The sequence below is a fragment of the Delphinapterus leucas genome, chromosome 9 (assembly GCF_059928025.1).
Source record: "Delphinapterus leucas isolate spDelLeu-1000000601 "Yukka" chromosome 9, BTC_Dleu_Yukka2, whole genome shotgun sequence".
Lineage (NCBI taxonomy): Eukaryota > Metazoa > Chordata > Mammalia > Artiodactyla > Monodontidae > Delphinapterus > Delphinapterus leucas.
Genome location: NC_143137.1, coordinates 86,733,558 through 86,758,153, shown reverse-complemented (window position 1 = coordinate 86,758,153; position 24,596 = coordinate 86,733,558). Strand labels below are relative to the sequence as shown.

The window sequence follows — 24,596 nt, the reverse complement described above, 5'->3', positions numbered from 1 at the left end:
TTTTTTTTTTTTCTTAAAGAACCTACTTTTTTTTCAGATTGCTTTTCAAAGAAGAGTTAATTGAAGTGGAAAAAGTAGGACACAGGCACACAGGCAGAGAGGAGAGTAAGTCCAGAGAAAGGCCTGTGGTGGGAAGGGGGTAGGTGGTTCTCATCTCAATCTCACAATTTTTGTCTATAATTAGTACTTTAGGCATTAGATAAAGCCACTGCTTTCTAGCTATCAGATTGTCAGTAGTAGATTGGCACAGTGCTGAGATGGCAACTCGAATAGTTTAGAAGCTGCTGCCTGCTTTTCTACGTTGAGGAAGATACTGAAACCAAGTTTCTCCATCAGTAGATTTAGTTATTAGATTTAAATCCAAGTTAATTTACTAGCTATGCTTGGCACGTTGTAGGCAGTCAACCAGTAATTGTTGGAATGAGTGAATCTCTGTTGAGTACTCTTAAACTCACCGAGCCTCATCAACTGCATCTAGAGAATGGAATGGTAATACCAACCTCATAGGTTCAGTCTGAGGGCTAAATAAAATGAGTGCTTGTGTCTGCAAGTGTTTTCTCAATCATAGAATGTTATGAAAATATAAAATTTATGGCCTGATACTATAGTACCAATGTTAGTAAAACTATGCTGTTGGATTGCTAAGTCATCTACTGAACACTTATTGTGTTTTTATTTCCCTGACCTTTGTTTAATAATTTAACATTCAGTAATAAGCAACTTAGAAATAATACTTTAACATTAAAGAATAAGCAACTTAGAAAATACAATTCAGCAGCAATGGACAGCTCACTGGAATTTGGGTGATCATATGGCGTTTGCCTGGTACGTGGTAAGCTGTGACCTCAGGGCCTTCTCCATCTCTGAACTTCAGCTTATATATAAATATATATTTAAATTGAGTAATTAGGTCAAACAGTATATTTGACCATAAAAAACACATGTTGCTTTAACATATTCTGCTCTCACATGAGGTCTTAAAATTTCATCTGCCAGGATAGTTAGGAAAATTATTCTGATTATTGAATCTTTGAAATGTGATTTTCTCCTTCCCTAACTTCAGATTTCCTTGTTTTGTATCTAATTTGGCTATGGAAAAAAATACCCAAAAAACACATCATTTTGGCTTCAAGCTCTCCAAAGAATACTGACCTTCAGATGCCTAAAATGACTGTAACAAAATAAAAGCCTCCAAGAAAATAAAATCATGCCCAGTTTTATCAGTGGTAAATCCTGGGAGGTACAGTCACTAAGCCAGAGCCTTCAAAGTCTTTGAGGATTTACATGTGATTTCCTCTCTTAGAGAATCTGTCACACATGCTCACTTTAAATCTCAGTGAACCAGTCGCTTTATATAGAGATCAGGACAATAGTTGTCCCGATCGAGACCAGTCATATACATCAAATATTAGCAAAACTCAAATGTGGTGGATAAAAGAAGCTCCATCCTACCTTTAGATGTTATAGCTTAGTCTAGGCTCCGTTTATCTAGGAGCAGGGAGCACAGTTGTACTGAAGGTCATTTTGAGGTCAACATTATTTTTCAAACAATAACACTTGTCACAGACCTCTATTAAGTTGGCAGTCGTTGTCATTTTCCCCTCTTTTTTTCTTTTCCTTTGACCTGGAAATCCCAGGGCAGGCCATTGATGACCTTTATCAGGCCACCCTATAGTTAAAACCATGGCTCATTCTGAAATTCAGAAAAAGAGAGTTCAATGATTAACAGAGGCAGGAAGAAGAGCTGTGGGGAAGCCCATCACTGAGTTCCCAGAAAGTGCTGCTTGTTGACACGCAAAGTTTAGGGCTTTAGTGTCAGCATGCAAAGCTGCTTGATCCCAATAACTCACCAGCCTGTGTCACCCTGTACATGGATCACCTTGTCCATCCAGGTCAGAGAACGTGGATCTCTTAAACAGAGGGGCATGTGGTGTCCTCCCTGTGGGGCGTCTGCTCTCTGGACCTTCTGACCAGGAAGCTTTTCTGACCTCACCTCATGTGGAACCTCTGAACTGCTCATTCTTGGAGAAAATCCTCTCTCAGGCATTCTAAATGACTCTTGGAAGAACCAATTCTCACCCAGTGGAGGAGCTTCTGCAAAATAAGGCAGGGCGGCTAGACTATATTTTCACGAAAGTAAAGGAGAGTTAGGAAATCAACCCTTATATTGTATATAATACATTATGGTCGATCTAAAACATGGATAACTCTGGGAGTATTTCAGCATAATACCTGAGAACTATGCATTATAAGAGCATAAAATGTAGTTTTTTGCCAGCTTTCTCAGCCTGTGACACCCCAAAGATGTAAAATTAATCATACTGCACAGAAAAAGGTTATAAGTTGTTGAATACCTTTGACTTGAATGCTACCTTTACTGAAAAGAACGAGCAGCTAGCGGTTTACATTATTGTGATTATTGTTTGTACCTTAAGTTCTAAACTCTTATAAAGTGAAAGGAGATTTTTGTTATCATCAGTATTTCAAAAACACTTCAGATAAAGACTATCTAGAATAAATATTTACAACTGAATTTTAAAACTTGTAAGCCCACCTTGCAGGCAGTAATTTGGTGAACCAACTAGGAGTTCTTCCAGAAAGGAGGAACAATATCTTATTAAGAGTCTCTTATTAACAATGTCATTAAAATTCTTATTAAAGAATATAATATGAGCAAAGCCATTAACAAAATCTGTCTTAAAACTGAGAAATCTAACTTTAAGAGTTACAAAACCCATCACCATTAAGGCATGGTTGCACACATTTGCTGCTCATGCTTCCCATGCCAGTGCAAAATAATGCTAATGCTAATGATTTTAAAGCCTTCAATTTGGCCAAACTATCATATATATAATTCATAAGGTGCTAAAATACTATTTAAAAAGTAACCATAACTACCATTTCTTTTAAATGAGCGTACAACTTACAGTTAGTAGGCTTATTAAATTGGGTAAGAAGTATATTATTGGATTTCTGTTTGTGGGTTCTCATAAAAACAAACAAACAAAGAAACAAAAAACCTCACAAGTCCTCTAGAATAATCAGAACCACAAGGTTAGAAGTTCTTGCAAAAGGACTGGGGGTTTTGTTAGAGATAATTGGTTATGATCCCCAAATCTAATGCTATGGTCACACTATTTGGACAATTCAGTTATTTACAAAATTAGCTGAATTTGAGCACCTTTAGTTTTGGGTCCAGATTCATTTACTTATCTTAATACTGAAGCTACAGCATTGGTCTTGTTATAAATACCTTGCCTCAAATTTAATGTAAAACGTGTGATATTTAACACTTCCTGTATGAAGTATATAAATGATAGAGAATTTGGCCAAGGTAAGGCTTTAAAAATTATTATTATTATTACTTTTCATGTTAGTGTCTGCAGCTTCAACAGCAACTTTGTCAAACCGTGTTTTAATAGTGACCGGTTTTATAACTCTTAAAATGTTAAGATTTTCAATTATAAGGCAAGTTTGTCAATGGCCTTTCTCTCATTAAATCCTCTAATATCAATGAACAATGAAATGTCCATTGAACTATTAGGAAATAAAATATATTAGACTGGATTGTATAATGCTGAGAAGTTTGTCTCCAACAAAATTGTTAGACCTTCTCTGGCTTTGAGCAATATCCACATTATAGTCATTAACTGAAAAATAAAGACAAAAATATGCCATTGTGTCCACTATGTGAAAAATAAAATCTCGTAATATCATAGGCATGGAAGTTGCTTATCATTTCACATTTAGTGCTTTGTTTGAAACTGACCCATGACCCATTTGAGATCAAAGTTCATGCACTTGGCAAGTAATGGTGGCATTATTGTGTGTGTTTCTCTGACATGTGAAGTGCACAAAAAATGAATTCATAGAGATAAATTGTTTGGCATGAACAAGTCCCCTTGAATCCTTTAAGATTTTCTCAAATTCAAATGAGGATAAAGCATTAGAGAAATAAATTATTAAAGGTAGCTAGTTTTATTCTTTTTTTTTCCCCTACCAAAAGGCTTGGGATTCCTAGTCCTTCAATATTTTTATTCTTTTCAGAGTGAGTTTCATGGTCCAAGACCATGAGACTTAACAGAACTTTAGCAGTGGAATAGTACTATATTTCAGCGATGTAATATGTCAAATAGGCTTTTAGGCTTAAACCCGAACTATGATTTAGTATATTTGGGGTAGGGTGCTAGGAGAGGGAGATAAATTCAGAATTGGAATGGAATGTTCACTGTAATCTGCACAAAGCCAAACTTACTTCTGTGCACATCTGTGCGCCATGCATAGGCCAGGCCGGCGGGGAGGACCTCTGATACTTTACAGTATAAACTTGAAAGGGAGGTGTACCCCTGGAACAAGAGAAGCCACTTAGTTGTATAGGATTCCTACCTCCTCCTCTCCAAGGGGGGGAATGAGTCAAGGAGGTATGGACGGCGTTTCCCGTCTCTCTTCAGCACCATCTTCCAAACTGAGATAGAATTTCTTATACAGCTTCTGAGTGGTGGCTCTTTGAGAGAAAACTAAGAGAGGGGGAAGGGCTGTCTGTTCAGGCAGATATTCAGAGTTCAAAGTTTGTTGTTGGGGTCAGCATGGCTAGGAAGGGCACTGTTTTTGGAATCCTAAGCCCTTGGTTTAACTCACAGCTCTGTTACCACAAGTCGCTGGTCTTGGTTAATCAAGTTCTGTTGGAGCAAAGCCGTGTCCATTGGTCGCGTATTGCCTATGGCTGCTCTCACAATACGACTATATTGCTGAGTAGTTGCAAAAGAAACCGTATAGCTTGAAAAGCCAGAAATATTTACCATCTGGCCCTTTACACTAAAGTTTGCTGACCCCTGATAGAGACCAAGTGTTAGGGCAGCAAACTGATTAAACTAATTGACACTAAGATGCCGATGACTAATATCTCTTCCATAACCACTCCCAGGAATATTAACCTATTAAAAATGTTTTAAAGACATAATTAATTGCAATTACATGAATAAAATCTCGGTGGGTACTTGACAGATACATTTTAGTAGGCACACTTCTCAAGGCCTACCAGGAAGTGCCTACATCTTTACTTATTTGCTCATTTCTGTTTACTCTGCTTGTGTTGCCCTTTCCACTCCCACTGCTTGGACTTGGGTAATTTCTACTTGTCCTTAAGACTTAGCCCAAGTCTCCCCTAAGACATTTATTCCCCACTGAAGCATTCCCAACACCTGTGATCCTTTTCCATTATTTTTCTTGCTGAACCTCAATTCTAAAAACCACAATGAAAATTATTCATTTTATCAAACTATTTATCACACTATATTATAATTACTTGCCTGTATGTTTCCTCCATTAAACAACAAACTCCTTGAGAGCTTAGACTGTCTCTCTCCACTCTTATATCCCCAGGACTTAGCATGTTACTTGGCATACAGTAGGTGAACAATACTTAATGAATCTGTATTTATTAATCTCCCTCAGTTTAACCCCTGAAAAGCAAAATTCTTGCTACCTGTTTCCTTGGGAGGAATATTTATACGTAGAGAATCTCCTTAGAAAATTTCCTTGAATACTGTGAAAAGAAATTGGGTAGATATTATCTATAATTGTATCCCCTCTGTTAGAGAAAACTTACTTTATGAGCACTGCTAATAGCTGTTGAATTCTAAGATAATGTTTTTTTTGTGGTGAAAGTTTCCAGCAAGGTCATGTGCTCAGAAAATATGCCTTATAGATTACAAGCCTAGGTGTGTCAAGGTTTTCTATATTGACATATAGAAAACACTGTTATTATTATTAAATTTTATGGAACATGAGACTCCTGGCCTCTATTTTACAATGGTCCAGATTTTTCTTGATCAAATTGAAATTTACCTTACCACGAATGCTGCTCCTGAAAACCGGGACTGATCAGCTCTTGTCATTAAGCAGAAGAATCCATTCAGACATATTGTCAGACATGCTGTAGTTACTAGAGAAATATGTGACACCAGAATGAACCTCCGCTGCCCGACAATGGAAGGCATTTCGGTTGATGCAGCGGACATTTGTTGTTTGTTCTGCTTAGCTTTCACTTTCCCTTCTTTTGGTACATTTTCTTTTGGGGACACACCCCTTCCTCTCTCATAGTGTGTGTGGTTTGGCGGGCCTGACTCTACCCACTCTACTGACAGGGACCATCAGCATTTCCATCACAGTGACTGTTCAGGGACTGGCACACAACCCTAAGCCAATCCATGAGACGCAATCCTGTAGTAATAAAGTATGTCTGAACTTGCCAAGGGCTACCATGTTGAGAGGGTCTGCCTGAGAGTGATACCTCTGCAGGAAAGAACAGAGCTGAGAGACAAAGAGTGAACGGAGTCCTGGTAGCGTTACTTAAAATGTGTGCAGAGCCAGAACTTCCTTTGGATGTTTTCGTTTTCTCAACCAGTAATAGCTTTTTTTGGATTAAACTAATTTGAGTTGGGGTCTGCATTGCTTACAATCAAAAGGTTCTATCAGCTCTAATCAACAAATAATAGTGTAATGAAATTTAAATGTTATCTGGAAAAGATGTCTTGGGAAAGTCCTAGGAGCTCAAATAATAGAAAATATAAAGAGAAAGAATATTAAACATAACTAAAAGCATTTTGAAGGCAGTTTCAAAAATTAAACAAATTCTTAACTGGGAATGATAGGTGAGAAAAAAGTTATTATATTTTCACTTTCCATTTTTGAATTTCACAATTTTGAATATAGCAAAGTATTTTAGTCATATGTGGGGCATTAATATTTTGAATATTATAATTGATATTTAAGTAAAGGCTTTAATTTTTCTTCAATTACATGTTTTTGAAAGTTAATTCATTCTTTTAAAAATTGATTATGAAATATCTCATACATATGGAAATACACTGGAAACATAAAATGTAAACATATAAAATAATATAACCAGCACCTATGTACCTGTCACCCTAAGAAATATATCATTGCAAGTTGAAGCCCTCTTTTTCCCTCCCTGGAGAAATCCCTCTCTTTCCGTCCTAGAGGTAATTACTATTCTGAATTTGTTGTCATTCCCATGCATTCCTTCATGCTTTACCATATATGTATGAATGCCCAAACAGCAAATAGTGTTATTTAGCAGGTAACTAAGCTTTACATAAGTGGTGCAATATATATTTTCTCCAGCTACTTTTTAAATTAGACACTATATTTATGAGATTCATTCATGTTGAAATAAGTATCTCTCCTTTATTCATTTTCACTACAGTATAATATTGTATTTCAAGTTTTTAATAGGTTAAGGACCCAGTAGGGGGTGGAAGAAATCTATGAAATAGAATTTTCACCAACCTATAACTGAAGTTTAGCATTCCTTCAATTATAAAGCAGGCAACCAACCATAGTAATATGTGACTAGATCACCATTAGAAATCACAGATATTTCCATATCACATTTATGCTTAATATAGAGACCTTGAAATATAGAGTAAGGCCATTAATTATTTTTTTTAAATGCTTAACACTTTAAATTTGCATTGATATTTTCTTTACAAAGTGTTTTAATAACTAATACATATCCAGTAATCTCCTGGGGAGGTATTTTCCCCACTTTACAGAGGAAGGTATTGGAGCTAAAGTGCTTGTGTGATTTATCGAGACACCCAAAGTGTGTATTTCATACACAAAGACACACACCGTATGTATACACACAGTGAGACAATCTATGTATTGCGTTTAGGCTAGGCATACCTGGTCTTACTTTCCATTGTATCTTTTTTCTTTTCCAGTTCATAGTCACCTGAGTTTTTTGCTTTTATTGATTTTAGCGTCTAATATATAGTGTCAATTTTTTATTTTTTAAATTAAAGAAAATTTATTTTTTTAACATCTTCATTGGAGTATAATTGCCTCACAGTGTTGTGCTAGATTCCGCTGCACAGCAAAATGAATCACAGTATGCATACATATATCCCCATATCCCCTCCCTCTTGCATCTCCCTCACACCCTGCCTATCCCACCCTTTTAGGTGGTCACAAAGCACCGAGCAGTTCACCCTGTGCTATGCATCTCCTTCCCACTAGCTGTTTTATATTTGGTAGTGTGTATATGTCAATGCTACTCTCTCACTTCGTCCCAGCTTACCCTTCCCCCTCCCCTTGTCCTCAAGTCCATTCCCTACGACCACATCTTTATTCCTGTCCTGCCCCTACGTTCAGCATAACCTTTTTTTTTTTTTTTTAGATTCCATATATATGTGTTAGCATATGGTATTTGTTTTTCTCTTTCTGACTTACTTCGCTCTGTATGACAGACTATAGGTCCGTCCACCTCACTACAAAGAACTCAATTTTGTTTCTTTATATGGCTGAATACTTTTCCATTGTATATATGTGCCACATCTTCTTTATCCATTCATCTGTTGATGGACACTTAGGTTGGTTCCATGTCCTGGCTATATAAATAGTGCTGCAGTGAACATTGTGATACATGACTCTTTTTGAATTATGGTTTTCTCAGCGTATATGCGCAGTAGTGGGATTGCTGGGTCGTATGGTAGCTCTATTTTTAGTTTTTTAAGGAACCTCCATACTGTTCTCCATAGTGGCTGTATCAATTTACATTCCCACCAACAGTGCAAGAGGGTTCCCTTTTCTCCACACCCTCTCCAGCATTTACTGTTTGCAGATTTTTTAATGATGGCCATTCTGACTGGTGTGAGGTGATACCTCATGGTAGTTTTGATTTGCATTTCTCTAATGATTACTGATGTTGAGCATCCTTTCATGTGTTTGTTGGCAATCTGTATATCTTCTTTGGAGAAATGTCTATTTAGGTCTTTTGTCCATTTTTGGATTGGGTTGTTTGTTTTTTTGATACTGAGCTGCATGAGCTGCTTGTAAATTTTGGAGATTAATCCTTTGTCAGTTGCTTCATTTGCAAATATTTTCTCCCATTCTGAGGGTTGTCTTTTCACCTTGTTTATGGTTTCCTTTGCTGTGCAAAAGCTTTTAAGTTTCATTAGGTCCCATATGTTTATTTTTGTTTTTATTTCCATTTCTCTAGGAGGTGGGTCGAAAAGGATCTTGCTGTGATTTATGTCATAGAGTGTTCTGCCTATGTTTTCCTCTAGGACTTTTACTGACTGGCCTTACATTTAGGTCTTTAATCCATTTTGAGTTTATTTTTTGTGTATGTTGTTAGGAAGTATTCTAATTTCATTTTACATGTAGCTGTCCAGTTTTCCCGGCACCGCTTATTGAAGAGGCTGTCTTTTCTCCATTGTATACCTTTGCCTCCTTTATCAAAGATAAAGTGACCATATGTCCATGGGCTTATCTATGGGCTTTCTATCCTGTTCCATTGATCTATATTTCTGTTTTTGTGCCAGTACCGTAGTGTCTTAATTACTGTAGCTTTGTAGTATAGTCTGAAGTCAGGGAGCCTGATTCCTCCAGCTCCGTTTTTCTTTCTCAAGATTGCTTTGGCTATTTGGGGTCTTTTGTGTTTCCATAAAAATTGTGAAATTTTTTGTTCTAGTTCTGTGAAAAATGCCATTGGTAGCTTGATAGGGATGGCACTGAATCTGTAGATTGCTTTGGGTAGTATAGTCATTTTCACAATGTTGATTCTTCCAATCCAAGGACACGGTATATCTCTCCATCTGTTTGTATCATCTTTAATTTCTTTCAACAGTGTCTTATAGTTTTACGCATATAGGTTTTTTGTCACCTTAGGCAGGTTTATTCCTAGGTATTTTATTCTTTTTGTTGCAGTGGTAAATGGGAGTGTTTCCATAGTTTCTCTTTCAGATTTTTCATCATTAGTGTATAGGAATGCAAGAGATTTCTGTGCATTAATTTTGTATCCTGCTACTTTACCAAATTCATTGATTAGCTCTAGTAGTTTTCTGGTAGCATCTTTAGGATTCTCTATGTATAGTATCCTGTCATCTGCAAACAGTGACAGCTTTAATTCTTCTTTTCCAACTTGGATTCCTTTTATTTCTTTTTCTTCTCTGATTGCTGTGGCTAAACCTTCCAAAACTGTGTTGAATAATAGTGGTGAGTGTGGGCAACCTTGTCTTGTTCCTGTTCTTAGAGGAAATGGTTTCAGTTTTCACCATTGAGAACAATGTTGGCTGTGGGTTTGTCATATATGGCCTTTATTATATTGAGGTAGGTTCCCTCTATGCCTACTTTCTGGAGAGTTTTTATCATAAATGGGTGTTGAATTTTGTCAAAAGCTTTTTATGCATCTATTGAGATGATCATATGGTTTTTACACTTCAATTTGTTGATATGGTGTATCACATTGATTGATTTGCGTATATTGAAGAATCCTTGCATTCCTGGGATAAACCCCACTTGCTCATGGTGTATGATCCTTTTAATGTGCTGCTGGATTCTGTTTGCTAGTATTTTGTTGAGGATTTTTGCATCTATGTTCATCAGTGATATTGGCCTGTAGTTTTCTTTTTCTTTTTGTGACATCTTTGTCTGGTTTTGGCATCAGCATGATGGTGACCTCATAGAATGAGTTTGGGAGTTTTCCTCCCACTACTATGTTTTGGAAGAGTTGGAGAATGATAAGTGTTAGCTCTTCTCTAAATGTTTGAAATAATTCACCTGTGAAAGCCATCTGCTCCTGGGCTTTTGTTTGTTGAAAGATTTGTTTTGTTTTGTTTTGTTTTGTGGTACGCGGGCCTCTCACTGTTGTGGCCTCTCCTGTTGCGGAGCTCTGGCTCCGGACGCACAGGCTCAGTGGCCATGGCTCACGGGCCTAGCTGCTCCATGGCATGTGGGATCTTCCTGGACCAGGGCACAAACCCATGTCCCCTGCATCGGCAGGCAGACTCCCAACCACTGCGCCACCAGGGAAGCCCTGTTGAAAGATTTTTAATCACAGTTTCATTTTAGTACTTGTGATTGGTTTGTTTATATTTTCTATTTCTTCCTGGTTTAGTCTCAGAAGGTTTTGCTTTTCTAAGAATTTGTCCATTTCTTCCAGGTTGTCCATTTTATTGGCATATAGTGGCTTGTAGTAATCTCTCATGATCCACTGTATTTCTGCAGTGTCAATTGTTACCTCTCCTTTTTCATTTCTAATTCTGTTGTTTTGAGTCTTCTCCCTTTTTCTCTTAATGAGTCTTGCTAATGGTTTATTAATTTTGTTTATCTTCTCAAAGAACCAGCTTTTACTTTTATTGATCTTTGCTATTGTTTCCTTCATTTCTTTATCATTAAATTCTGATCTGATCTTTATGATTTCTTTTCTTCTGCTAACTTTGGGGTTTTTTGTTCTTCTTTCTCTAATTGCTTTAGGTGTAAGGTTAGGTTGTTTATTTGAGATGTTTCTTCTTTCTTGAGGTAGGATTGTATTGCTATAAACTTCCCTCTTAGAACTGCTTTTGCTGCATCCCATAGGTTTTGGATCATCATGTTTTCATTGTCATTTGTTTCTAGGTACTTTTTGGTTTCCTCTTAGATTTCTTCAGTGATCTCTTGATTATTTAGTAGCATATTGTTTAGCCTCCATGTGTTTGTATTTTTTACAATTTTTTTCCCTGTAATTGACATCTAGTCTCCTAGCGTTGTGGTCGGAAAAGATACTTGATACGATTTCAATTTTCTTAAATTTACTAAGGCTTGCTTTGTGACCCAAGATGTGATCTATCCTGGAGAATGTTCCATGAGCACTTGAGAAGAAAGTGTATTCTGTTGTTTTTGGACGGATTGTCCTATAAATATCAATTAAGTCCATATTGTATAATGTGTCATTTAAAGCTTCTGTTTCCTTATTTATTTTCTTTTTGGATGATCTGACCATTGGTGTAAGTGGGGCGTTAAGGTCCCCTACTATTATTGTGTTACTGTCGATTTCCCCTTTTATGGCTGTTAGCATTTGCCTTATGTATTGAGGTGCTCGTATATTGGGTGCATAAATATTTACAATTGCTATATCTTCTTCTTGGATTGATGTCTTGATCATTATGTAGTATCCTTCTTTGTCTCTTGTAATAGTCTATTTTAAAGTCTATTTTGTCTGATAGGAGCATTGCTACTCCAGCTTTCTTTTGATTTTCATTTGTGTGTAATATCTTTTTCCATCCCCTCGCTTTCAGTCTGTATGTGTCCCTAGGTCTGAAATGAGTCTCTTGTAGACAGCATATATATGGGTCTTGTTTTTATATCCATTCAGCCAGTCTGTGTCTTTTGGTTGGAGCATTTAATCCATTTACATTTAAGGTAATTATCGATATGTATCTTCCTATTACCACTTTCTAAATTGTTTTGGGTTTGTTTTTGTGGGTCTTTTCCCTCTTTTGTGTTTCCTGCCTAGAGAAGTTCCTTCATCATTTGTTGTAAAGCTGGTTTGGTGGTGTTGAATTCTCTTAGCTTTTGCTTGTCTGTAAAGCTTTTGATTTCTCTGTTGAATCTGAATGAGATTCTTGCCGGGTAGAGTAATCTTGGTTGTAGGTTCTTCCCTTTATCACTTTAAGTATATTATGCCACTCCCTTCTGGCTTGTAGAGTTTCTGCTGAGAAATCAGCTGTTAACCTTATGGGAGTTCCCTTGTTTGTTATTTGTCGTTTTTCCCTTGCTGCTTTCAATAATTTTTCTTTGTCTTTAATTTTTGCCAATTTGATTACTATGTGTCTCGGCATGTTTCTCCTTGGTTTTATCCTGTATGGGACTCTCTGTGCTTCCTGGACTTGATTGACTATTTCCTTTCCCATGTTTGGGAAGTTTTCCAGTGTAATCTCTTCAAATATTTCTCAGACCCTTTCTTTTTCTCTTCTTCTTCTGGGATCCCTATAATTCAAATGTTGGTGTGTTTAATGTTTTCCCAGAGGTCTCTGAGACTGTCCCCAATTCTTTTCATTGTTTTTTCTTTATTCTGCTCCCTGGCATTTATTCCCACCATTTTATCTTCCAGCTCACTTATCTGCTCTTCTGCCTCAGTTATTCTGCTATTGATTCCTTCTAGAGTATTTTTAATTTCAGTTATTGTGTTGTTCATCACTGTTTGTTTGCTCTTTAGTTCTTCTAGATCCTTGTTAAATGGTTCTTGTATTTTCTCCATTCTGTTTCTGAGATTTGGATCATCTTTACTCTCATTACTCTGAATTCTTTTTCAGGTAGGTTGCCTATTTCACCTTCATTTATTTGGTCTTGTAGGTTTTTACCTTGCTCCTATGTCTATAACATTTTTTTTTGTCGTTTCTTTTTTTTTGATGGCTGGGGCTGTATTTCTGTCTTATTTGTTGTTTGGCCTGAGGCGTCCAGCATTGGAGTTTGCAGGCAGTTAGATACAGCCAGGTCTTGGTGCTGAGATTAGGACTTCCTGGAGGCCTCACTTCAATTAATATTCCATGGGGTCTGAGGTTCTCTGTTAGTCCAGCACCTTGGACTCAGAACTCCCACCACAGGAGCTCGGGCCCTACCTCCGGCCTGGGAACCAAGATCCTGCAAGCTGTGTGGCATGGTAAAAAAGAAAGAAAGAAAGAAAAAAGGAGCAGTACATTATCAAAGAATAAAAAGTAAAATATATTAGGAAAAATAAGAATATAATGGAAACAATTGCAACAAGGTAAAGTAAAACTACAACAGAAAAAGAAAAAAAAAAAAAAAGGAGACATGTGGGCAGAACAAGCCAAAAGGAGCAGAACAGTAACAAAGTATAAAGAATAAAATAAAATTAGAAAAAGAAAAGGTTTATCAGGAAAGATAAAAATATCAATGAATCAACAACAATGAATCAACAAGGTAAAAGAGAACCCCAATCTAAAAGAAGAAAAAAGAGGGCTTCCCTGGTGGCGCAGTGGTTGGGAGTCCGCCTGCCGATGCAGGGGACACGGGTTCGTGCCCTGGTCCGGGAAGATCCCACATGCTGCAGAGCAGCTGGGTCCGTGAGCCATGGCCACTGAGCCTGTGCGTCCGGAGCCTGTGCTCCGCAATGGGAGAGGCCACAGCAGTGAGAGGCCTGCGTACCGCAAAAAAAAAAAAGCTTTGGCTATGGGGGGCAGAGTTTAGGCGGGGGTGGAACTTAGGTAGGGGTGGGGTCTAGGGTGGGGTGGGACCTAGGCGGGTGGGGGGCGATGTTCAAGTGTGGGGTGGGGCCTCTTCTTAGGACCTGGTTGCTGGGGGTTCCTCCCATCCCCTTATGTGTCTGTGGTCTCCCACTGGTGCTTGGTAGGTGCCCTAGTTTGCAGAGACATGAATTCTGCATTCTCCTAGTCCGCCATCTTGACTGTACCCTCAGGCCATTATTTATTTATTTATTTATTTATTTATTTATTTATTTATTTATTTATTTATTTTGCTGTACGCGGGCCTCTCACTGTTGTGGCCTCTCCCATTGCGGAGCACAGGCTCCAGACGCGCAGGCTCAGGGGCCATGGCTCACAGGCCTAGCCGCTTCGCGGCATGTGGGATCTTCCCAGACCAGGGCACAAACCCGTGTCCCCTGCATCAGCAGGCGGACTCTCAACCACTGCCCCACCAGGGAAGCCCAGGCCATTAATTTTTGACACTGGTAGTTGCTTATCTTGCTGCTATATGTAATTATTTAATGGGCTAATAAAAATACATATATTAGTATAACTTTTTTAGTATGCTGATAATAACCATATTTCAATATAATTTGTTTCTTTATAAACCTACATATTATATTTAAAGGCATTAAATTTTTGAAAAGATTTTTCTAAGAAGAGGTCCGTAGGTTTCATCAAACTGCCAAAGACGTCCTTCGCACAAACAAGGTTAAGAACATTTGCTCCCAAGCAATTCTACTCCTAGGCATCTACCCAGGAGACAGGAAAATGTATGTCCATACAAAGACTTGTACGTTAATGTTCAGAGCAGCATTGTTCATAATAGCCAAAGAGTGAATGGATCTATCCACACATTAGAGTAATACTTTAGAATAAAAAGAACTAACTGCTGATACAGGCTACAACATGGATGACCTTCAAAATCAATGTGCTAAGTAAAGGAAGCCAGATCTAAAAGACTACAAATTTTATGATTTCATTTATACAAAATTTACAGGAAAGGCAAATCTATATATACAAAGTAAATTAGTGGTTTCTTGGAGCTGGGGGTGAAGAAGATGGGATTAACTGCAAATGGGCATGAGGGATCTTTCTTGACATAAGGGAAATGTTTTAAAATTGGATCATGATGATGTTGTACAACTCTGTAGATTTACTAAAAATCATTGAACTGTACATTTAAAATGGATAGCATTTATGGTATTTAAATTAAACCTCAGTGAAGCTGTTAAAGAAAAGCAAGGACCTTTGCTCCATTGTATGATCAGATCACTTATTTATTATTCTATTAATGGATATTTAGGTGTTTTCCATTTTTTGGTTTTGCTATTAGTATCAATATTGCTATGAGCATTCTTATTTATTTATTTTTATTTTTGGCTGCGTTGGGTCTTTCTTTAGTTGCCTTGCGCGGGCTTTCTCTAGTTGCGGTGAGCGGGGGCTATTCCTTGTTGCAGTGCAGGGGCTTCTCATTGCGGTGGCTTCTCTCTTTGTGGAGCACTGACTCTAGGCATGTGGGCTTCAGTAGTTGCAGCACGAGGGCTCAGTAGTTGAGGCACATGGGCCCTAGAGTGCATGCGCTTCAGTAGTTGCGGCACGTGGGTTTAGATGCTCCGCAGCATGTGGGATCTTCCCAGACCAGGGATCAAAACCGTGTCTCCTGCACTGTCAGGCAGATTTTTAACCACTGTGCCACCAGGGAAGTCCCCTATGCATCTTTACCTGTTGTAATTCTTTGAAGCCTTACTTAAAGGAATGGGGTTTTTTCTTCCTAGAGGCAAATTCAAATTTATTTCTTCTAGGGCCTGGAAGCAGTTTCAACCCAGGACCACCTTAAAATTAATTTTTGGCTTGAGGTTTTTGAAATAAAACCATGTATGAATTTGGGCCACAAACTCTTGAGAACCAGATTGTGTTTTCACATTTTGGTGAGAGAATTCCCCTGACATCACTACTCTCCACTAAGACTGAGACAAATGAGGAAATTTTTTTCTAGTTCACCTTACCGTTGAGGGTCTAGTTATTTGAGGATGGGTCATAGCTTTATGCATGAATTTCCTGTCACAGTGCTTCACAAACTATCTGTGAGCCATCACAGGCAGGTACTTTTTTTTTTTTTAATAAAATATAATCAAAATTAGTTACAAGAAAAATGGAATATTGCTTGGATGTTACTGCACTATAAAATCCCTAGAAAATTTCCAAACACTCTCAATTTCTGTACACATCTCAACATGGACTGGCAACAGATAATTTGTAGACCGATCTGCAAACCCAATTTGAGTAGCACTGTTTTATCATTCTTCCTACCTTGGGCAGGCCCTAAGCTTTATCTCCTGTTTCCACACCTCATTTGGCCATCAAAATGGAAGTTCAATGTTTGTTGAAATGGGAGATGTCACAGAGTCCTGGGTGGGTTGGATACTCATTAGCTTATCTCTGGATTCTTGCTTTCACTTCGTTTTCACCTCTAAAGATTTCTCTATATATCTCACTAGTTTGGCAGTGTGTCAAAAGAGGTTCCCCCATGATCCAACGCTCCCTTTCCTAACTGAAATGTATGCATATGTTTACCAGTAGACAGGCACAAGAGTATTTTTAACCACATTTTTCATAGTTGCCAAAATCTGAAAATAGCCAACCGTTCCATTAACGATAAATACATTGTGATAGCCCTCCCCCCATATGCTATGTAGTAATAAGAACGAACAAACTATTGATACATGCAACAATGTGGATGATTCTTACAAACATGATGCTGAGCCAAAGAAGCCAGATATAAAATCGTATGTATTGTATAATTCCATTTAGATAAAGTTTTAAAACATGCAACACTAACCATCCTGAAGGCATATTACGTCCCTGCCTAAAATCCCTTCCATGCCTTGGGGAAGACTGATGGCTCAGACTCATAGGCCCTCCTGCTCTTGTTCTCTGAATGCAGCTCACTTGCCATGTTCCACTTGTGAAAATGCGCTGAGCTCTACATTTAAGATTTGTTCACTTTTTCCTGCATATGTTATACTTCATTAAAAATTTACTTAATAAAAATATTAAAAAATATATAAATATACTAATATATAATGTATATAAATATAATAAAAATATTTTAAAAATAGTTTATCGCACAGGAACAGTCACCAAGCTTCAAAAGACTGAAAGCTGGGCATCATTCATCTTCAGCCCTTCTCTCTCCCCCCAGCCCTATCCAGTCAGTAACCCAGTCTATCACCGAGTCCTGTAGTTGTCTTGTAAATACTTCCCAGTTCCATCCTCTTCTCTCCATCACCTCTCCAGAACACCATCTCTCACCTGAGCTCCTTGCACCACGTTTCTAATCCTCTCGCTGCATCTACTTTTACTGCTCTCCAGTCCATTCACCCCTCTGGAACCAAGATGACCTTAAAAACAAACAAACAAACCATGACCAGGGAATGTCCCTGCTCAAAATCCCTTCCATGCCTCACCATTGTTTTCAGGAAAACGACCAAAATCCTCAGTATGGTTGACAAGGCCCTGCCCAGTCTGGCCACTGTGCGTGCTAGGGCAAGACCAGTCTCCCTGGATAATCTTTACTCCATCTGCACTGACGCTCTTTCAGGACTTGAATCTGCCACCTTTCTTTTCACATAGGCTTCTTCTTCCATGTAGGTGCTCTGGCCCGAAATGTTTTTCCCTCCTTCTCCCCACTACTTTTTACCAAAGTATCTACTCGGAGATCTTAGCTTTGACCTCTTTTTCAGTTAAGCCTCCACTGTTCTCTTTTTTCTTGCCATCTTAATTTTTAATTTAGTTTAATTTCAATTTAAATAGCTACTTCTTGTTAGGGCCTATATAACGATGTAGTTATAGAGGAACTAATTTAGGTTGGGGGGAGAGGCAGGTCAGGAAAGGGCAAGGGCAAAAACATGTAAATTGAGACTTGGAGGATGAATTGATAGCATCCAAGTGAGGAGTGAGGTGGGTGAGGGGAAAGCTGCAGGAGTGTGGTCAGGGCACAAGGAATGCGAGGGACATTCCTGAGTGAGGAAACAGCATGTGCAAATCCCTGGAAGTGGAGAAGCTTTAAAAAAGGGATTTTTAGTGTTGAATTGTTTTCTCTTTTAGAAATTTTATGGTATAATGCTTTTTTATTGACACATGATTTAATTATTTAGTATTTTTATTTGGGGTACATTAAGTAACTTGTTCTGGCAAGACATGCATATCAGAGCCAATCCTCAAATAACCCACCTTTCCAAGTGGTTTCATTCCCTAAAAACTTAGTTAACTGTTTTTTGTTTTGTTTTTGTTTTTTTTTTTAACTTAAGAGCCTCAGTGTCTTCAGATTGTACATCTTATGGGTAGTAGGTTTTATAAGCTTACTAACTGCTATCTAAAGAAGGGTTTTCTTTCATTTGAAATTTTATTACCATTTTGGAGCCTATAGAGTTGCCTGATTTCACCATCTCCATATGTATATACTTTTTTGATTTTATGTACTTTTTATTTGACTTTTACATAGTAAATAAGAGATTCACTTTCTCATACACACCAAAACGTTTGATACTTTGACTCAAAAAATCAGTGAAGGCAGACAGTGAATGAATGCTTACAACTTTAAAATGTAATTTAACAGCTTTTTTGTGTTTCATTTAGAGTCATCATCTTCCAATGATTTGAAAGTTGTGGATCTCATAGTATATAATTTAATTTCCATTGTGTTAAGATTATTCAAATGCTGGTCAGTAATTTCTACTTATCAGCAAGAAATGAATTTATAGTCTGGATGCTTAAATGTAATTTTTTGGTAGACTAATTGCTTCTCCAAAGCTCTTTTAATTAAAAAGGGATATTACCCCATCTTAAACTCCCTTTCCCACAGATTCACTCATTTTCACCCTGACATCACCTTCTATTTTTTTGCAGATTTTTTGGGATGTAAACCAAATTTTCTTAAAGAGTATGTCTCTATTTTTCCATTAGTTCAAAGGTTTGTAGATTTTGTGGACCAGACAAATATTCCTCAAGGTGTTTATTATGGCTCACTAAACAGAAGTAAGATCTAAGGGTTAGCATACGAGCTAGGAACTGGAAGTTTTGAATTGTAACCCAGTTTGCCATGTTATTGTGGGACTTAAAGTGAACTTTTCACTAGGAAGATGCTGTTCCCCATGTTCAAGGTGATTCTATATCCATGTTGTGTAATTTTCGTTCATTTTATTTATTTATTTATTTATTTTAATTTATTATTATTATTTTTTGCCATACTTGGGCCTCTCACTGTTGTGGCCTCTCCCGTTGCGGAGCAACAGGCTCCGGATGCGCAGGCTCAGCGGCCATGGTTCATGAGACCAGCCGCTCCGCGGCATGTGGGATCTTCCCGGACCGGGGCACAAACCTGTGTCCCCTGCATTGGCAGGTGGACTCTCAACCACTGCGCCACCAGGGAAGCCCTCCTTCATTTTAAAAAAGATTATTGGGCTTCCCCGGTGGCACAGTGGTTTAGAACCCGCCTGCCAACGCAGGGGACACAGGTTTGAGCCCTGGTCGAGGAAAATCCCACATGCCGCAGAGCAACTAAGCCCATGCGCCACAACTACTGAGCCTGCGCTCTAGAGCCCACGAACCACAACTAATGAGCCCGTGTGCCTAGAGCCCGCGCTCCGCAACAAGAGAAGCTACTGCAATGAGATGCCTGCGCACCACAACGAAAAGCAGCCCCAGCTCGCTGCAACTAGAGAAAGCCCACGCACAGCAACAGAGACCCAATGCAACCAAAAATAAATAATAAATAAATAAATTAATTTTTTAAAATATAAAAGATTATTAAAAAGTATTAATAATAATTAGTTGAACTGGATTCCCTGAAGAAGGTATCAGAGATGTGTGAACTTGGGCTTCTATTACTGTAAGGGCACAGGTACACATGCTAGTCCAAAGGACTGCTAAGTGGAGTGTACAAGCATTTACCCTCTTCTTAAGCAGCTCAACACCACTCAGGGCATTATTTAAACAGTCTCTATGCCTGTTAATGAACAACCACAGGGCTGTAGTCACAGATTCGAGCCTGCGTAGTTCAGAGTATAAAAGTCACCCAAATGCACAGAGCGAAGTCATGCTGTAAAAGTTAAGAAAGCACAAAAAAGGGGAAGATTGGAAAATAAACTTGGTCACATAAATTGAATGTCAAGAAAGCCATGGTGAGAGATTCACAAGAGAATATTTCTTGCAGAGTGAAAAGAGGGGGACTTCCTGGGAACTCGGGACCTTCTGGGAATTAAGTGCAATTGTGACCTGCACCAAGTATCAGTGCTTTACTACTTTACTTTACGGTTTATTTAAAGCAGCGACCTTGGGATCAAGCATGGCCAGATTTGATTCCAGGCTCCTCTTCTTATGGAGTGCCCTTGACAAATTATTTAACTTGTATCAATCACAACTTTATCTTCTAAAAAATGAGGATAATTATACCTACTTCACAGGCCAATGTAAGAATTAAATGAGGTAATCCAACATTGGTTAAAGAATAATTCTCATCCCATCCCTCTAACAGCAACAAGAGGCATTCATTCCTTACAGCGGTTTGCCATGGTTAAGTGCAGGGACTCTAAAATAAGACAAAGTCACAGCTCTCTCACAATTACAGCTGTGTGACCTTGGACATGTTACTTGACCTCTCTGTGCTTCAGTTTCTTCATATGTAAAATGTACTATTAACAGTAATTTCCCCATAGGGTTATGAGGATTAAAGGAGTTAATATATGTAAAGCACTTAGGACAGTACTTGGCATATAGTAAACATTTTTAAAGTGTTAGCTAAAAATGTTCAATAGTTTTGGATTCTTTCTAGAAGTGATTCATTTTGACTTAGGATTTAGTCACATAACGGGACAGGAAGAGGTGGTAACAGCCTTGCCAGCTGCGGGCGAGTGTCTTGTAATTGAGGCAGCATCGCCTGCCTGCGGGGGAAAAGGTGGTGGTGGTGGCTTTCCCTAGTCTAGCTAGGGTTGTCCTGGATGGTTGCAAGGCAGGTCCCGGTGAGAGCCTTTGTAGCCAGCAGCCAGGCTGCCTCGCATCCAGCCTTTGTTACTGACTGTTTCCTCCTTTGTGAAATGGGGATCACATTTGCCTCTCCGGGTGTTGTGAGGATTAAATGAGGTGACTTACCTACGGCCCAAAGCCTGCACCAGCACAGAGCTGCAGCGGTAACGATTGTTACATCAAATATATACAACAGTTGAGCCCTGGCGGATTTTGAAGGAAGGGAAACCAGAAGGCAGCTAGAAGTGGCCCTTCTACCTGTCTGAACTCGGCCTGGGTAAGAGGAAAACAACCAGTCTCTTCTTTTTGCAACGAAGTGACTACAGAGGTCTCCCCTTGGAAAGACTCCCCTTGTCTTTTCGCACTCCCCCCGTCCCCCTCCCCCGCCCCGTCCCCCCAATGTAGGCAAAGACACCATCCCTTCCAATTTTATAATCTACTCATTTCTGTACGTGCGGGTTTATCTGGACTTGGTGGCAAGCCAAGGGTGGGTGGGGAGAGGCATTAAAACCTGGCAACCCCGCTCCCCCATCTCCGGATGCCGCAGGGCTCCTGCCAGCCGTCCTCGGTTAGAAACGTGCTTTTTATTTCTCTTCCCCGCAGCCTCCTGTGCAGCAGCTCATTACCACCCACTTCAATCACCGCTGCCAGCATCTCTCCAGACGTTTTCCCCTCCCCCCATTTCAGGGACATTGGTCGTAGCTGACATTTAAAGGAAATAAACACCGATTTAAAAAATTACAACCATCTCCGCCTGAAGAACCCAGCAGCAATGAATAATAGAACAGTCCAGCGAAGAGCGCCTGTCGGGGCTCAGCTCCGCCAGCCCTTCCCGCCACACAATTCCCCACACCCGAGCAGCACAAATCACCATTTCCAGGCACCACTGGAGGCTGCCAGTTCTACTTTCGCTTAATCTCATTTTAAATCCGGCTACAGATGAGGCTCGGTCGCTGCGGCGAGGAGCCGGGCGGGGGCCAGCGGGAGAGGCTCGAGGCCTGGGTGGGAAAGAAGTGCAGGGGCCCCTCGCGTTTCGGGGCCGCGGGCGGATCCCCGGAACAAGTGCGGGCCGCCAGGGGCTCCGAGGCGGGCGAGCCCCAAGGGGCGCGGGGCGCAGCCGGCGCAGACAAAGAAGCCGGCGCCCGCTCCAGTCCCCACCGCCCCTCTACTTCCCCCTCGTCTCCTCTCAGGAAAAAGGAGGGAAATCTGAGGGGCAAAAGGGACTGTCCTCTCCTTTTGCTCCTCCGGACAGCTGGGCGGGAGGGTCTCCTTCTCTCTTTTTCTCTCTCTCTGAGGCGTTTAAGTCCCTCCCTGCAGATTCGCGTACCTCGTGGCCCCGAGCCCCCTCCCCCCAACCCGACCGACTCGCATCCCTCATCTGCCCTTCAGTGTGAGAACTGGGCTCAGGCGCCGGGCCTCGCGCAGGCGTGCGCCCTGCGCAGCGCGAGGTGCGGCGAGCGAGCCCGAGTGGGCGGGGGCCGGGCGGGCGCGCGGCGCGGAGGGGCGGGGGAGCGGCCGGGGCACGTGTGGCGGCGGGGGGGGCGATTCCGCGCCCCGGGCTTTAAGAAGGTGTGGAGTGGGCTGGGCGCTTTCCCAGGCCTGGCGGAGGGGCGTCGCGCACAGGCGGCGGCGGCGGCTGGGCGGCGCACCGCGGCACCGGCCGACGCGCTCTCGGCGTCCGCAGCCCGGCCCCGCGCTCCCGCGGCCCAAAGAAACTTTGGGAGCTGCCGTCTCCCGCGGAACTTCTCGGCGGGGCTCCGCGCCCGAGCCCTCTCTGCTTCCTCTGCCGCCTTCTCGCCGTCTCTCCACGCGGCTCCTTCGTCCCGGCGCCTCCAAAACTGAATGAGAGAGCGGCGCTCGGGGTGCGCGGCGGCGGCAGCGGCAGCGGCGTTATGGAGCGCAGTGGCTGGGCGCCGCGGACTTTCCTCCTGGCGCTGATGCTGGGAGCGACGCTGAGGGTGCGCGCCGCGGTGGGCTATTACCCCCGCTTTTCTCCCTTCTTTTTCCTGTGCACCCACCACGGGGAGCTGGAAGGAGATGGGGAGCAGGGCGAGGTGCTCATTTCCCTGCACATTGCGGGCCACCCCACCTACTACGTACCGGGACAAGAATACCATGGTAAGTACCACAGCATCTCCGCGCTCGCCGCCCAGCGCAGCTTTGTGTCCCTTTCCTTCTTCCAAGGGGCCGTTTAACCAAGAACCGTGACAACCCTTACCTCAACATTACCTCTGAGGAGGGAGAGAAAACAAAGTTAGCGGGGGATAGAGTCGCGAGTTGGGATTTGTTCCCCCCTCGCTCCCCGCCCCCGCACTCCACACACTCCCCTCACGCGTCTCCCCGTGAGGAGCCGGTTCTGGTGAGAAACGCCAGAGAATTCTTGAGGTCTTTCCTCCTCCCTCGTGGTTCTGGCAGCTGACACTTGAATGAAAACGCGCATCTTGTTTCCTTAACCCGAGTGCTTGGATTCCAGACCTTTGTCCTGCTCCGGGTTCCCCCTGAAGGGCATCCGGGGGGTGCTGGGCTTTGCGGACCGGCTGATGACAGATTGACGCGCCCCGGCCCGCGGCCGCCCCGCGCCGTCGCCCGCCGGCCCGCCGCAAAGTTCTCGCTGCTCCCCAGCCAGGGGTCCCTCTCGTTTCCTTCAGTGTCAGACAAGCCTCCTGACAGGGAGCGGCTGCTTCCAGCACTCTGTTCTTTTAAAAGTGGCTTTTAAAATGTCAGGAAATGGTGCTTTTTTCTGAGTCCTCTCTTGTAACCTGCTACTTGTTTTTAGAATGATCTCTGTGATGTTTCTTAATAACTATGTCTTTAATCTGCACAGCTTTAATTTCCAGGTAGCGACTGGAAGTTCCTTATAATTTAAAGGTACCTTTTAAAAAAGGATCATTCTGGAGTCCTTCATCAAAATGAAACTTGATCGAAGAAGGACAGTTTAGCTGCAAGCAAGAGAATTTTCTGTAGTGCGTGCGTTTTTGATATTTGAAGCTAGTAAATCGAGTATGTGGGAAAATAAGATATTGTCTATTACTTCCGCTGGAACTCCTGAATATTTCACTTCTATGGAGCTTTTAAGCGGTGACAGGCACTGTTTAATTAGAATTTCAAGGCAAAAATACTGATACCCAACTATTGTCTAGTGATTTCCTATTATAGTTTCCATCTCCTGTAGGCTAACAGTTGTTGGTATAGCAGGAGATAATCCACGGAGCAGCTGGCATTTCAGATAAATATGGGTATAAAAATGATAAGAATCCTTAAACTTTCTATTTAAAAAGCCCTTCATATCTGCTTTAAAATGTTTAGCCTAAATAAATGCTTTCTAGAGATTGAAAGTAGTGCTTTTACAACTTTCTTGTGGCATGGTGTCAGCCTTGTCTGTAGAGCAGGAGTCTAATTCGGTTGGAATTTTAGACTTTGGAATATTAAATTTCTGCAACTAGTCCCTTCTTTTAAAATGCTTATTGTATTCTCTTTCCAAGAATGGTCTGGTGTTTTTCTGAGTTCATGAGAATCTTTTGAGAAGGACCAGCCAATATGATGGCAACCCAGACCTCA

The 24,596-nt window shown here is 40.8% G+C and overlaps 1 protein-coding gene across 2 annotated transcripts in view; it reads left to right on the top strand.

The window, feature by feature from the left end:
• The first annotated feature begins 22,840 nt into the window (after positions 1 to 22,840).
• The window catches only part of RELN (reelin), a 527,392-nt gene continuing 525,636 nt past the window's right edge, over positions 22,841 to 24,596 (top strand). For both annotated transcript variants that reach the window (XM_022554391.3, XM_089917770.1), the window contains exon 1: positions 22,841 to 23,156. In XM_022554391.3, the coding sequence (XP_022410099.1) occupies positions 22,931 to 23,156 (226 nt within the window). In that variant the 5' untranslated portion in view covers positions 22,841 to 22,930. The remainder of the gene's footprint in view (positions 23,157 to 24,596) is intronic.